This window comes from Martes martes (assembly GCF_963455335.1).
Source record: "Martes martes genome assembly, chromosome: 17".
Lineage (NCBI taxonomy): Eukaryota > Metazoa > Chordata > Mammalia > Carnivora > Mustelidae > Martes > Martes martes.
Window position 1 is genome coordinate 34863655 of NC_137905.1, and position 16390 is coordinate 34880044.

Here is a 16390-nt window from a genome sequence, read left to right on the forward strand (position 1 = left end):
TTCTTACCCTATTTAATACCTATCCCTTGATGAAGGTAGTTCCCAACTTTTTTTATTTCAAAATCAATTCAATAAACACCTCTGGACAGTGTACAATTATTTCAGCAGAATAACTTCCTAGACTTGCTGGATCAAAGAGAATATGTTTTCTTTGAAACATAAAGCCAGGTTAGTCACCCTGCAAAAATAGTGGACCAAATTACTACCATTAATAGTGCCTAGGCCTTTTTAGTTACTCCCTTGAGTCAGAAAGATAGTTCATCTTAAACTACTGTATTCAAATATTTTATGGTTGAACACTTTCCCATATATTTCATGGCTACTTGTATGTTCTATAAATTTTTCCACTTGTTCCCTTTTCTATTGGGTATTTTTCATTCTTTTTGATTTGTAAGAGATCTTGGTATATTAGGAATATTTGTATAAATATTTGTATAAATATTTAACCCAGTTTGCTCATCTTCAATGTTGTTACAAAATGTGAGAATGACTGCATAGTAGGTCAAACATCATTGCAGCGTGCGGTATTTCAATCTAAACATTTTCCTATTAGGAAATTTCACAAGCACCTCCAATGTGCCAGGTTGTTATCCCATCTTCAGCCCTATTTAGTTAAATTTGTCAATCATTTCCTTAAAGACTTTTTTAGCTCTGGCATTATTCTAAGGATGGACTTTCACTCCAGTTGGAAACTGTTCTATTTTTTCTTCTAAAGATTTTGTTTATATCATTAAAAAAAAATTAAATCTTAAATCCTTCTGGAATTTATTTTTCTATTTGATGAGAGGTGGAAATCTAACCTGTTTTCCTCTGAACTGCTTCAAATATGAACCTCACTGTACCTAAAATTAATGTCATCACCAGAAGTTTCTGGTCATTATGCTATTGTGTACACTCCCATGTCAGAGTTAGCTCGGTGTCTCCTTCTCCTTCTGCATTGCTATGTTCCTAGAGAAGCGCTTCCTTTCAGCTGGTTGGCACTGTGCCTGGCACATAGCAGGTGCTCAGGAAATACCTGATAGAGGAATGAGGGAGCAACTGAATGTCCTCCAGAGCCACCCGGGCTGTGAATACTGACTCTGGAATGATGACTCTCATTTTAGACAAAATCAACTGGCCAGAAAAAGTACCCTATAAGCATTAGGCTATATAGCTGCCCTGAAACTACAGCATACTACGCTAGATGGAGCCCCCTTTCTCTCAAATATTTTCCAAATTTTCAGAAATAAATGTATGTCTAAACTATTTTAGATTTCTTCTCTTGGACAAGTGATTAATTAACCATGTACAAGTTAAAATGTACTGACCTAGATTTCCTTTAAATACTACTGTGTTACAGTGACAGGGTTTTCCTTAATTTTCTGAACCAAGGTATAGTAGGTCTCTGACAATTTTGTAGACAGACCTGGAATGCTCCCCACATTCCAGGGTGTGGATAAAACTGTCCCCACATTGTACACATCCACACCATTTAATCCACTGAAACAGTATATTGTAATGGCTAAACAACAGAACTTCATTCTAGATCACACTATATTCAATCTCCCCATGAAGTGAATCACACCACAGTCGCCACATCATGAAACATTAACTACACACAGTGTAAGTCCTGCTCTCAGCTGTCTGCTCTCATATCTCTTGAATGAGCTGAAGGAGGGTACAGATCCTCAGAACAGAAAGATTAGCCACTGGCATAAGAATATGTGTATTAACTGAGATTGGAGGGCACACTTTTACTTCTAAAAGGTGGGCTTAGGGTGCCTGGGTGGCTCAGTTGGTTAAGCGACTGCCTTTGGCTCAGGTCATGATGCTGGAGTCCTGGGATCGAGTCCTGCTTTGGGCTCCCAGCTCTTTGGGGAGTCTGCTTCTCCTTCTGAACTTCTCCCCTCTCATGCTCTCTCTCACTCTCCCTCCTTCTATCTCTCTCTCTCAAATAAATAAACAAAATCTTTAAAAAAAAAAAATAAAAGGTGGGCTTATCACTGAGTAATATATGGGACTATTGTATACCTGAAACTAATATAATATTGTATGTTAACTACACAGGAATTAACTTTTTAAAAAAAAATACGCTTATAAGAAGCAATATACTAGGCAGTATATCTTAGAGGATGAATCCCAAAGAGCAGCTAGCTTGGAACACAAAGGCTGTAGCCACAGAGAATTTTCTATCTTGACACATGATTAGGGAAGTTGGTCTCTTGGCCCCAAGTCTCGTTTTACCCAAACCACATACTCATTTGTTCACACCATCTTTAAAACAAGAAAACATAAAATGAGTCAGGTCCTTTTAGAACTCTTCACCTTACTCTTTCAATTTATTTATTTTTTATTTTTATTTATTTATTTATTTATTTATTTATTTTAAAGATTTTATTTATTTATTTGACAGACAGAGATCACAAGTAGGCAGAGAGGCAGACAGAGAGAGGGGAAGGGAAGCAGGCTCCCCGCTGAGCAGAGAGCCCGATGTGGGGCTCGATCCCAGGACCCTGAGATCATGACCTGAGCTGAAGGCAGAGGCTTTAACCCACTGAGCCACCCAGGCGCCCCTATTTATTTTTATTTTTTGACAGAGAGCACATGCGTGCACACTAGTTGAGGGAAGGGGCAGATGGAGAAGGAGAGAGACAGAGAGAGAGATTCTTAAGCAAGCTCCACGCCCAGTGCAGAGCCAAACTCGGGGCTCAATCCATGACCCTGAGATCATGACCTGAGCTGAAACAAAGAGCTGGACACTTAACCGACTGAACCACCCAGGTGCCCCAAGTCTTCACCTTAGTCTAGATGGAATGCTTCCTATCACCTCCACAGCACCTTGTTAAACATCTATTATAGCCCTAATCTAGGTGGATTGTAATTAACTATTTTTCCTGTCATACCAGTAGACTCAGCGTTCACTGAGAACAGGGACAGGGCACAGAGCCATTTTATCTGAGTGCCCCACACAAAATTCTGCACATAGCAGGTGTTCACTAATCAATGAATGCATAAAATGTCACATTTAAGTCATTAGAAGCCATGTTTATCTTTAAAATATTGACTGCATGTTGTCTAGTGGAGTATAGATTCACTTAAGATAAAAAAAATTTGCAATATAAATTAGGCTTGAAAAAAATGGAGTCAAGTTTATTTGCTTTGAGCACATGTTTATCAAAGAATAATAATCTTTGTTACTATTCTCTGGAGCTTTCAGTGAAGAACTATAAAAAGTGTATCAGCAAATATAGCCAGTAATAATAGAGTGTTAGAGACTTAGATTTTCCCCACTTCATGCTGCCTCCTCTCCTTGCCTTGTGAATCCTCTGGTCCCTCTCCTCTTCTACCACAAAGCCCATTTACATGTTGGCATGATTTCAAAGTGTTACCTACTCTAGGGATCCTTGAATTTTCAGCCTTATCTCTTTAATCAGAGGGGATAAGAGCTCTAAATTTGTTAGAAGAGGTTTAAGAGCCCTCAAAGAGCTAGTACTCAGGGTGATCTGACACCTAGGTTCTGGTTTTGTTGCCAATGGACAAAGTCCTGTCCAATCAGCAGTGACGCTCTAAGGCCCTGCCTTCTCCCATGCAAAGGACGCTTCTCTTCTCTAAGCTTGAATTCCTTGTTGTAGCATTAAGGCTTTGACCACAAATGTTTATATCAACCTAACTGAGCTAATCTTGATTATTTCAGAGAGAAAATTCTAAACACTTACATCAAACACTTCAGAGTTTGTTCCTGTATTGTTTTTAACAATTACTATGTAGAAGTGGTAGCTTATAAATAACTAGTGGAATTGGGCTCCCTGCTCAGTGGGGAGTCTGCTTCTCCCTCCCCCTCTACCCCTCCCCCCTGCTCATCTCTCAAATAAATAAAATCTTTAAAAATAAATAAGTAAATAAATAAATAAATAACTGATGGAAGTCAACAATTTCCTATCCCTAATGGGCAGGAATATTCCTAAACAGGCATTTCTGAATTCATCTGCAGAGTATTACATACAAAAGGCCCCCAAAGTCACCCTTTTATCCAATCTAAATAGGTATATAACAATATTAAGAATGAACTCCGCTGTTATTTAGAGATCAAGCAAACCAAAAGGGTGAGAATTACTTCAGACCCCAAATAGGAAGGCAAAAGAAAAATGGAAGTAGTTATTACCAATAAATATTCCAATGAGAAATTTTCTTTAATAGTTAATGTAAGGGAAAATTACCAAATCCAGTGAAAATGTTAATTTTAAACACAAGGCACTAAAATTCAGGTTAATTTGTTATTTAAATGCTCAGTCTAGTTCAGTAATAGATTTTAGAAGTAAGAATCAGTAGACCTATGAATATAATGTATACACACACACAATGCAAGGGATTTTTAGTAACAATGTCTGATAAGGTAGGTTTCTCAACTGAATAAGAAAGACTTCTGGATTAATGACTCTATCTCAGAATCAGATTTTAACTATGCTACCTGACTGTAAACTAAGTCTAATCTTCACGCTCTAGTACCTCTACAAAATTGACAGTAAAGAAGTAGAATCACTTACTTTCACCAGCTCCTGCTGAGCCCAAATCTGAATAGGTTCTACCTGTTGAGGAGTTTGAGTCTGAATACCATACGTGTTGAGGAAAACTTGAAGGCTAAAGAACACAGGGAAAAAGGGAAAGGAAGAGACATTTTTAGGCAATGCACGTGGAGTGTGGAGAATGGTGGAGGAGGAGGTGGGGAGGAAGGAGACTATGCTAGCTTGGAGAACATTTTAACTTATTAATGTGAGCAATATGCCATCTGTGCTGGGATCCAGAGGCCCTCTGGGGTTCCTTACTAGGCATCAGGTGGGAGCTGTGGGGACTGGCAGAAAGAGCAAGCACTGATTTGGGGAATTCCCGGTATCTGTGGCACTAACTCCTCCAAACTACACCCCAGGCAACACTGGCACAGGTCACACAGTCTTTAATATTCACATCAACTAAAACAAAATTATTTTAAACATGAAAGCAATGTTGTTCTGGCACTTAAAGTGACATTAATGACATCCTTGAAAACCTGTCAAGGGGTCTGTGAAATTAATCTCTACCACATACTCAATATTGTAACATAAAGCAATAAGCCCCCACTCCTTCCTCCCAAAGGAACACACCACCCATCTGGATTTCATACCGTTGGCTTTCTGCTATGAGTGCTACATGAACCACCAAATCATTTTCCAGTGGGCCCTGTAATATAGAATAAGGGAGCGGGGAGAAAAATTTTAAAAGATCTGGCCATCATCAGCTACAATGAGAATCAAGGACAGTATTAACCATCTCTAATCAGTTCATTAAAATGATGGACACCTACTGGCTCCATGCGGTCACCTCTCTTTCCTTGCTCTCCACTGCCTACTAATCAATTTGATGGTGTAGACAGAGTAATGGAACACCAAGGAACAGAAAGCTATAAATCTCACCCTTACCAGAGGGGCTAGCCTGTCAGGTCTATTTTGAATGATGCAGAAGAGTAGTTTTGGGACTGAGAGTCATTTTCCATCATTTAACTTTGAAGGGAAGAGAAGGAACTAAAAATAAAAACCCAACTTGTGCATTCTCTGTAAAATAATGACTGTGAGTTAAAATTGTTCATTTGACATCTTAACCACATACAAGGCTATTCTCTTTCTTGTTAGCCAATTTTCCTTTGCCACCATATATATCAAAATAGCTTTATTCTAATATATAGTTCCTATAGTAGAGAATGAACTACCCAGTTGACTATGTAATTAACACTGTGTTCATTAAATAAAAGCTGTTGGGCTTAATAGTTCTAATCAAAGATACTGTTGGATATTTGTTACTCTTTTTGTGCATGTGTGGAAACAATTCACTAAAGCATATATTACACATTGTTAAAATAAACCCAATTTTGAGCCTGTATTAACAGAGAACATTAAGAAGCATCAATAAATTACAGTATTAAGAAGCTCTGAAAATACTGATCAAATGTAATTTCTTCATAGTAATGAATCCAACATTCCCAATAGTATGTTGTAAAATGTCTGATTTACCATCAGTCAGTTCCCCTCTATGGCATTCAATATGTCACTAGAATTTATGTATGATGGAAAGCAAGAAATACCAGAATACATATATCAGCAGTAAATATCATACATTCAAAAGGATGGTTCCCAGAATCATCGTGAAAATGCCATTTTGGGAAGACTTCCATATGATTTAAATGAATATATAAGAGAAAATATGATATAACAACCCAACAAAAATAAATACACATTAAAAATGCCATAAATTCTATTTTTATTTGATAAAGACCTTAAAAGTTAATGTTACTCAGGAGGATGAGAAAAAATTAATTATTCACAGTCTCATCAAAATCTCTAACACCAAATGAATACATTAAGCCTATTTCTCTCAGATGAAATCTAGTATTTACTTCATCAAAAGAAGTAACCTTAGAGTGGGCAAATTACCCATAATCTTCAGGACAATTAGGGATTCTTAAATAAAAAGCAAGTGAATACATATACAAGAATGCAGATAACATTTCAATAACAATAAATAAGGCAGTTTATAGATTAGGATTGGCAAATTGGTATCTTTTTTTTGAATCACAGACCTTTTAGGATAATGTTGTTTCCATTGGTATGACAGAGTACTCAGATCAAAATGCCCACTACACATGTTGAATCATAATAAGTATTTGGTTAGGGGACTATTAGATGGCTGAAGAATTTTTTCATTGTAAAAACTCAGCATTTCAGAAAGTTACAATTCAAAAACTTTCTGTGATGATCTTAGGCCTTTGCCATAGCCCAAGCAGGACACTGCACCCCACTTCTACCCCAGAAAGAATTCAGCATGGGTAGTCTCACCCATATAATAATAACAACTGTCCTTATCTCAGAGAATTGCTGAGGATTTAGGGAGGGAACAAAGTGCTAGGCACAGTATTGACACCTAACAAAAATAAAGACACTAATACTTACTGCAGTTGTATTTACTGTTTTTACATCTATCCTAGAACACCTGCTCCTCTCTTCCTTGTTGAGGTTTGCTTTAATACCTAGGTCACCCGAGGCTTCTACCATTCTAAGACATGAAGACCATCTATTACTCCATTTTTATATGGCTAGTTTTTCCCCCAAAGAATTCCAAACATCTTTTAAAAGAAATCCTCAGGTAAGTTACCACTTTCTGATTTTCTCTCCTTCTATTCTCAAACACAGACTATAGCTATCTTCTTACTTTTAACCTTTCTTGCCTCTATAATTCTGCATTCTGCCATCTAACCTACTTTGCCTTTAGAGATTGAAAACCTCATACTTAAGTCCTTGGTTTCTACTCATTGAATTTCTTTCTCTTTCTTTGTCTCTCTCACCAAACTCAATTACTCTGGGAGTTAAAATTATGACCTCTAAGCAGATCATTTCATATTTATATTTCTAGTCCTAAACTTTCTCTTGAGTTCTAGTGCCCATATTTTTAACTTTCTGGACATCTTCTCCTGGCTCTTTCCAAAGTTAAAAGTTGCAGAACTCAACTCCTCACCGACCCTACCTCCACCCTAAACAGGCTCACTCTCTCTAGCTCAGAATGTCAGAATCACCTTTCACTCCTGTTTTTTATCCTCCATATCCAATTTGTCACCAAAATCCTGTTAATCTTTCCCTCATAAAGTACGGATCTTCTTTTCTTGAATCTTCTTTTCATTTCTGTAGCAGTATTCAGGACTGGAAAGTACTAACCGCAGCAACAAACACTTCACAAAACACTCAACAGTCTATGTGCAAGGCACTGTTCTAACAAACCATTATTTTCATTTTCCAGATTAAAAAAACTGAGGCAAAGAAAGCTTAAGTAATTTATCCAAGGATATGGAGCTAGCTAACAGCAGAGCTAGAATTCAGATGCAGGCAATTTGATGGCAGCATCTTTGCTCATACTCACTCAGTTATTCTGCCTCTCAGAGATGGAAAAGGGGCAGATGTTAAAATGGAAAGATCCACATACAAATCCAATCTTATCACTTGATTCTGCATGATCCAGGTCATCTAATAGATGCCTTCAATTTGCCATGAACAAGACTGAACCACTGAATTCCATCCCTAAAACCACTCATCATCAAAGTATTTATTTCTTTAAGGTCCCACATTATGTGCTCATTTGATCTGGCCAAAAACATGTAAATCATTCTTGACTCCTTTTTCCTTCAAACCTCCTGACAACAACAACAACAATAAAATGATAAGTTATTAAGCACCATGTAACCATCATCATAACACCCATACTAGGTAGGTAACTATTATTCTTATTTACTAATGAGACAACTGAGGCATGGAGTTGTTAAAAAAAAACTTAGCTAACATTACACAGATAATAAGTGGCAAAGGGGGAATCCAAATCTGGGCAGTCTCATCTATCTCTTAAACATTATAGTATCTGCCTCTCTAAGGTGCTACTAATTCACCAGTCATATTGGTTCTACCGCTAAAGCATGTCTCAAACACAGCACCTCTGTCCACCTTCACTGCTGCGACCACCCTACTCAAAGTTGCCATGATCTTTTACTTGGTCAATTAACAGTTGTAACTACCTCAGTCTTACCCCACCATTCACAGCAGTCCATTCTGCAAACAGCAGTGAGGATTTTTTTTTTCAAAAAGTATAAATCATACCATCTCACCACCACCTCATTCCATCCTACTCCCATGCAAACATACATACATACTCTGTTTATAACTTTCCAATGGCTTCCTTTTGCCCACAGAATATGAACCAAACTGCTTACTATGGCCTAGCATGGCTTGCACCATCTAGCTCTAGCCTACCTCTTCTTTCTCATTCTCCCTCCCTTCCTTTACCATGTTTTAGCCCCAATGGATTCTGTCTGTCCCTTGAACAAGCCAGCTGTGTTCCTATCACAGGGCCTTTGCACTTGCAGAACTTCTGTTTGGAATGTTTTTCCTTTCTAATTGTTTTGTGAATGCCTTCTTGTTATGCAGGTCTCAACCATTATCCCTTCCTCAGAAAGGTCTTATCTCTCTACCACAGCCAGCCCCTCTCTATCATTTTATCTTATATTGTCTACTTCTTAGTATTTATCAGCTCCAGAAATTATATTGCATTATTTACTTAAATGTTCAATGTTATTCATTCCCACCAGAAAGTAACTCCCTGAGGACAGAAACCTTGATCTATTGTCTCCATTGCTATGTCCCCATTGCCTAAAACAGTACCTGAGCATATAGCTGGTGCCTACTATTTGATGAATGACTGCTCAAGAAAGTTTCTCAATTATGTGTTTATCTGTAAAGTGGGAATAATGATATGTAAGCTGCCTAACACGGAGAGGGAAAAATCAAACAAAAGAGGGCATGTAATACATTTACAAACTGATCTGCTAAACACATGATATCTATACTATTTATTCTGCCATTCTCTGTCAGTATTCCTTGCTAAGCCTCCCTTTCTTCACTGGTAAATTGGAATAATGAAAGTATCTACTTCATAGGATTATGAGGATAATACAGAGCACATAGAAGCATTTAACACAGTGTCTGACATATCCTCTTAAGTGTTCAAAAAACTTTAGCCTTCTCATCAACCCCAGAAATACAACCATAATTCTGAGTGACTGTAATATGCTTCTGCTTGTAATATGCTTGCTTGATTGTAATATGCTTCAGCATTCTGCTTCATACTTGCATCTGCCCATCTTCTGTATTTTATAGTCAGGTTAATTTTCTTAAGTCAGTGATTTACATAACAGAAGTGGTCAAAAAATGCTTGTTGAATGAATGAAGACAAGGGAGGAAAGATGGGTGAGTAAACATATATTTATGTAATGTTTAGGATATCACTTCTTACTCTAAAACCAGTGTTTCCCAAATAAAGGTCCAACTTCCAAAAGACCTTTACAATGTAACCACTACCTATGGTTCCCTATTTATCTCCCATCTGTTTGCCTAAGAGCTCGTCACTAAAAATAGTTTACTCCTGTCCATCTCAAGTTTCTGTCTACTGTCCTTCTATACTTCAACATTTTAACTGCTCCTTTGTTCCTGTCTATCCAGATCCTGACCCACTCTTTCAACATAATCTCCTCCATAAACTCGCCAAACATCAGGGTGTCCAGATATCTTCTGTCCCCTATCAGCAAAAGCAGGTAATGTCTGTATGAGTTACTTCACAATGCTCATATTGTCTCATTGGAAGGCTTATTGCATGCTTATAAGTGGTCTGTACAGAATGAACTACAGAGTGAACCCCTTGAGGGGCCCCTCATGCTCACTTTTCTTTCCTCGCTTGCATACAATACCTTATATTAAAATAAAGACAGTTGGTGCTCATTTGGTAGTTTGAAAGAAGAATCTTGTTTTTAAAGTACTGTTGTTTATATTTACTAACAATATATAAATCATCCCTTGAATATACAAAACATGTTTGCAAATACAAACAGTATATTTTTAACAAAGGAAAATAATCATAATTTGATGTACACATATTTATATAAACTATCAAAGGATGTACACAGGTCATCTTAATCACATGACTGAAGACCAAAAACCTGTGGTTAGAAATATTCTGATTTAAAACTTCCGTTTTTGGGGTGCCTGGGTGGCTCAGTGGGTTAAGCCTCTGCTTTCGGCTCAGGTCATGATCCCAGGGTCCTGGGATGGAGCCCCACATCGGGCTCTCTGCTCAGCAGGGAGCCTGCTTCCCTTCCTCTCTCTCTGCCTGCCTCTCAGCCTACCTGTGATCTCTGTCTGTCAAATAAATAAATAAATAAAATCTTAAAAAAAAAAAAAAACTTCCGTTTTTACAAATGAATCAAGTCAGGTTTAAAAAAAATTTTTACTCCGATAAAAACCACATAACACAAAATTTAGCATCTTCACCATGTTTAAGTGTACAGTAGAAGAAGAGGAATGATAAAAATAAGTTGCCCATAAGATAGGCACTACCTGTATTAACCCTGTAACTCATCTTGCTAAAAATTTAAAACTACGGTAATTAAAACACTGCAGGTACATCTGTCTAGATTCTAGTTTTTAAATTACCCAAATCAGGTCAAAGCAGCAAAGCTAGGAGATTTGCAGCTGGGAACTATAAATAAAACAGTGTAATATAACTTTCAAAGGTTATACAGAGAAACTTTAATGTGAATGTGCCCTGATGGTTTCCTTCCCCTTTTCTTCTTTCAATTTAATTTTTTCAATAGATAATTAATTCATATGGTTCAAAATTTCAAAATTATTCAAGTTTTCAATGAAGTATCTCTCCTTCCTACCTGTGGCCCCAGCATCCAGCCAGTTCCCCACTGTCTACCAACCAGGTAATTGCTAGGATTATTTAATGCCCCTTGCCAGAGTTTACCTAGAAAAGCAAACATTTACATTCTTATTTTCTCATACTTTTAGATGAAAAACAGCATAGTATCAGCTACTTTCCCACTAAGTAATTACATATCGTGATGCACTTTTTATATACTAGTATATAGAACACAACCTCCTTTTTTGTTATAACTCCTTGGTATTCCCTTTTATAAATGTACCTTCTTATTAATGTCATCTTTACATATCTTTTATCATTTAAGGCTAGTCAACATTTGCAACAAATCTTTGGACAGGGTTATGGTGGATTCCACATAGTGGAATCATTAAATATCAGGTTTCAATTTTGCTTATAGGAGCAGAACAGGCACTTAACCTAAATCATTTATAGGCATTCCTATCACTGGATTATTTGGGTCACTAGAAGACAGTTATCAGAAAAAATCAGTAGGATTCAATTTTGGGAGTGGGACAGTAAAAAGAGTTTGAATATTTTGGAGAAAGCACAGAAAGATGCACAGATGTCCTTTTATAGGCATATCTCATTTTATTGCAGTTCCCTTTACTGCATTTTGCAGATGATTAAGTTTTTTACGAACTGAAGATTTGTGGCAACCCTATATCAAGTAAGACTATTGGCATCGTTTTTTCAACAGCATTTGCTTACTTCATGTCTCTGTGTCACATTTTGGTAATTCTCACAATATTTTAAACTTTTTCATTTTTATTATACTTGTTATGCTGATCTGTGATCAGTGATCTTTGATGTTATGATTAAAATTGTTTAAGGGTGCCACAAACCTACCCATAAAAGCCAGCTAACTTAACTGACAAATGTTGTGTGCATTCTCATTTACAGCGATGGGCCAATTCTCTCTCTCTCTCCTCAGGCCTCCCTATTTCCCAAGACACAACAACGTTGAAATTCAGCCAATTAATAATCCTATAATGGCTTCTAAGTGTGCAAGTGAAAAGAAGTCTCATGTTTCTCATTTTTAATCAAAAGCTAGAAATGATTAAGTTCTGTGAGGAAGGCGTATCAAAAACCAGGACAGGCTGAGAGCTAGGCTCAGTTAGTCAAGTTGTGGAGGCAAAGGAAAAGTTCTTGAGGGTAATAAAAAGTGCTATGCCAGTGAACACACACATGATCTGAAAGTGAAACACCCTTATTGGTGATATGGAAAAAGTTTCAGTGGTTTAGATAGATCGAACCAGTCATAGCATTCCCTATGCCAAAACTTAATTCAGAGCAAGGCCCTAACTCTCATCAATTCTATGAAGGCAAAGAAAGGTGAGGAAGCTGCAGGAGACGTTTGAAGCCAGCCGAGATTGGTTTATGAGGTTTAAGGAAAGAAGCCATCTTTATTACATCAAAGTGCAAAGTGAACGGCAAGTGCTGATGTAGAAGCTGCAGCGAGTTTTCTGGAGGATCTAGCTAAGATAATTAATAAAGATGGCTACAACAAACAACAGATTTTCAATGCAGATAAAACAGCCTTCTATTGGAGGAAAATGTCATCTAGAACTTTCAAACATAGAGAGAAGCCATTGCCTGGCTTCAAAGCTCCAAATGACAGGCTGACTCTTTTGTTAGAAGCTAATGCAACTGATGACTTTAAACTGAAGCCAATGTTCATTTACCATTCTGAAAAATCTTAGGGTCCTTAAGAATTATGCTAAATCTACTCTGCCTGTGCTCTATAAATGGAACAACAAAAGCTCGATGACAGCCCATCTGTTTACAACATTGTTTATTGAATATTTTAAGCTCATTGTTGAGATCTACAGCACAGAAGAAAAGATTCCTTTCAAAATGTAACTGCTCATTGACTGTGTACCTGGTCATCCAAGATCTCTGATGAAGATGTACAATGAGATTAATGTTTTCATGTCTGCTAACACAACATCCATTCTGCAGCCCATCAAAGAGTAATTTCAACCTTCAAGTCTTACTTAAATACATTTGTTAAGATTATAGAGGCCACAAATAGGGATTCTCTGATGGGTCTGGGCAAAGTAGATTGAAAACCTTCTGGAAAAGATCCACCATAGTAGATGCCATCAAGAACATTTATGATTCATGGGAAGAGGTCAAAATATCAACATCAACAAGGAGTTTGGAAGAAGCTAAGTCCAATTTTCAAAGATAACTTGGAGGGGTTCAAGACCTCAGTGAAGGAAGTATCTGCAGATGTGGTGGAAAGAGCAAGAGAAGTAGAATTAGAAGTGGAGCCTGGAGGTATGACTGAATTGCTGTAATCTCAAGACAAAACTTTAATGGATGAGGAGTTGCTTCTTATGGATGAAAAAGAAAGTGGTTTTTTGAAATGAAATCTACTCCTGGTGAAGATACTATGAAGACTATTAAAATGACAACAAAGAATTTAGAATGTTACATAAACTTAATTGATAAAGCATCAGCAGGGTTTGAGAGGACTGGCCCCAATTCTGAAAGTTCTATTGTGGGTAAAATGCTACCAAATACATTACATAGAAATCATTTATGAAAGAGACACTCAATGTGGCAAACCTCATTATTGTCTCAGTTTAAGAAATAGCTACACTCACCTCAACCTTCAGCAACCACCACTTTAATTAGGCAGCAGCCATCAAGATCAAGGCAAGACCTTCCATCAACAAGAAGATTACGACTCACTAAAAAGTTCAAATGCTGGCCATCATTTTTTTTTAGCAATAAAGTATTTTTTTTAATTGAGGCATGTTCATTGTTTAGACACAATGCTATTATACTATTAACAGACTATAGTATAGTATAAACATAACTTTTATATGCACTGGGAAACCAAAACTTCATTTGACTTGCTTTATTGAGATATTTGGTTTATTGCAATAGTCTGAAGTCAAAACCACAGTATTTCCAAGGTACGACTGCATAACCAATTAACGGAAATAACACAAGAGTTTATTAGCAAGATTTATATTATCATGTTATTGATTATATTTTGCAGTATAGTTTAGAATGTCAAAAAATTAAAGTATCTTGATAGCCTGCTGTTAAAGATGTATTACTTAAGCTCTATGTTATATAGTGTCACAAGAATTCCCATATTGTAAGATCAGGAAACCAATAAGGAAATAGGTGAAATAATTTGTCAAAGGTCATATGTATAGCCAGTGATAGAGCTTAAACCTGACTGCAGGTATGTGCAAGTCCAAAGTCACAAAGTCAGCATGGCACATGTCCTAGCATGTATTTCATAGATTATATGCTGACTGCTGTTGTGGTTTTTATTAGGATTCTCCAGAGAAGGAGAACTGATAGGGTGTATATGTGTGAATAAAGGGCAGAAAAAGATTTAATATAAAGAATTGGTTCAGGCAATTACAGTGTCTGCTAAGTTCCCAGACCCACAGGTTGAATCAGCAGGTGGAAGACCAAGGAGAGTTGATGGTATAGTTCATCTGAAGGCCAGGAGGCTCAATACCCATTTCAAACCCAGAAGCAGGAAAAAAGTTGATGTCCCAGTTTAAGGCCATCAGGCAAGGAAAATCCTCTCTTACTCAGGGAAGAGTCACCTCTCTGTTCTATTCAGGCTTTCATAGATAAAGCCACCCAGATGAGGGAAAGCAATCTGACTTGCTCAGCCTACTGATTTAAATGTTAGTCTTCTCCCCAAATACCCTTACCCTCATCCAGAACATTTGATCAAATATTTGGCACTGTGTGTCCCAACAAAGTTGACACAAAAAATAAAATCCTGGGGGACAGAGTGGCATGCAAAAACCTTGCGACCCACCAACAGTCCACTCTTCATCCACTTTAGATCAGGTTTTTAAGAAAACTCAACTCTAAGTTAGTCTACAAAACCTATTTTCTTATCTGCTTTTTGATAAAATATAATTCTGAAGTTCTTGGCAATTAAATTAAAAAATTATCTCTTCTAATAAATAATGTATACAAGTATATAGAATTCATAATTCTTCCTTTTGGAACATCATATTGAACCCTAGTGCAGTAGTTTTATTTTTAAAATGCCCTATGTTGCTTAAAATAATCTATTGTGGCTGGCTTGAATACGTCTCTTACTGAAAGAAGGGCAAGGGAGAAGAGAAAGAAGAAAAGAAAAAAACCAACAAATAAATGGGTCGCACCTCATCCAAGGCTAGTCTTGCCTCAAGGGTAGTACATTTGAAACATTCTATGCCTCTGTTTTTGGGGCCTTACAGAAACTCATTTATGCTCATTAGCCTTCATCAGTAGGTCCTGCCAACAGCCAGCATTTTTTCATTACACTCATTTTTCAGCAAAACCTCATTAGCTGAAGAAACCAAGCAGATGCTTTATACATCTCAATTCCAACTGGAGACACTGCACCCGCAGTATTTTTCCTGTAAGAGCCAAGTAACAGGATACAGCAGTTTGAACACAGGCAAATCCTGACTGGAACACATTGGCATCTTGTTCTGACATTTCCAACCAAGCCAAAGCAGCAACATGGAGAAAATTAATAGGGAAGCAGAGAAAAGGTAAGTAGAAATACCAGAGGAATAACAACATCAAGCATGGTTAAAGAGCTAAACTCAGCTCAATAGGAGAGCTGGCCAGGGAAGAAACGGCCCTGTAGGATCCTGTATTTATACGCCCCATTAATGATAATATAAGCTTTCTACTTAAGAGGAAAACAAATGAATTTTAAAAAGTATTCCCAGATCTCAGACACATAGGTTCAAATGCTGGAATGAATAAATCAGGCAATGTCTTTTGACAGCAGGCCTTTCAATGACTGCAATTATCTTGGAAGAGAATACTGATCATCACTTTGTCACAATGAATTGATTTGTAAAACTGTTTTCCCTCCTTTCTAAGCACTTGCTGTAACTGGATGTTTCTATATTTTTATCTTAAAGAAATGACAGTGCCAAAGATCTTGCTACTTCTTGGAAACAATGCTAAAATGCTACATGGGCCCAGATGGAGAAAGCCTGACTCATGGTGTCCACACAGCTTTAATCACAACCAGAGGGAGGAACAAATTCTGGGAAACTTATAGCAACACATCAGGAATGACTGATAAAATGAGATGAGACAGGGGAGGCAGAGGCAAAAGAGGGAAGCAGAGTTTCCA

General features: G+C 37.3%; 1 protein-coding gene across 3 annotated transcripts in view; it reads right to left on the reverse strand.

The window, feature by feature from the left end:
- Positions 1-16390, reverse strand: part of PHKB (phosphorylase kinase regulatory subunit beta) — a 240072-nt gene that overhangs the window by 43713 nt on the left and 179969 nt on the right. For all 3 annotated transcript variants that reach the window (XM_080828157.1, XM_080828156.1, XM_080828158.1), the window contains exons 15-16: positions 5138-5193; positions 4524-4617 (exon numbers count right to left, since the gene is read on the reverse strand). In XM_080828157.1, the coding sequence (XP_080684283.1) occupies positions 4524-4617; positions 5138-5193 (150 nt within the window). The remainder of the gene's footprint in view (positions 1-4523; positions 4618-5137; positions 5194-16390) is intronic.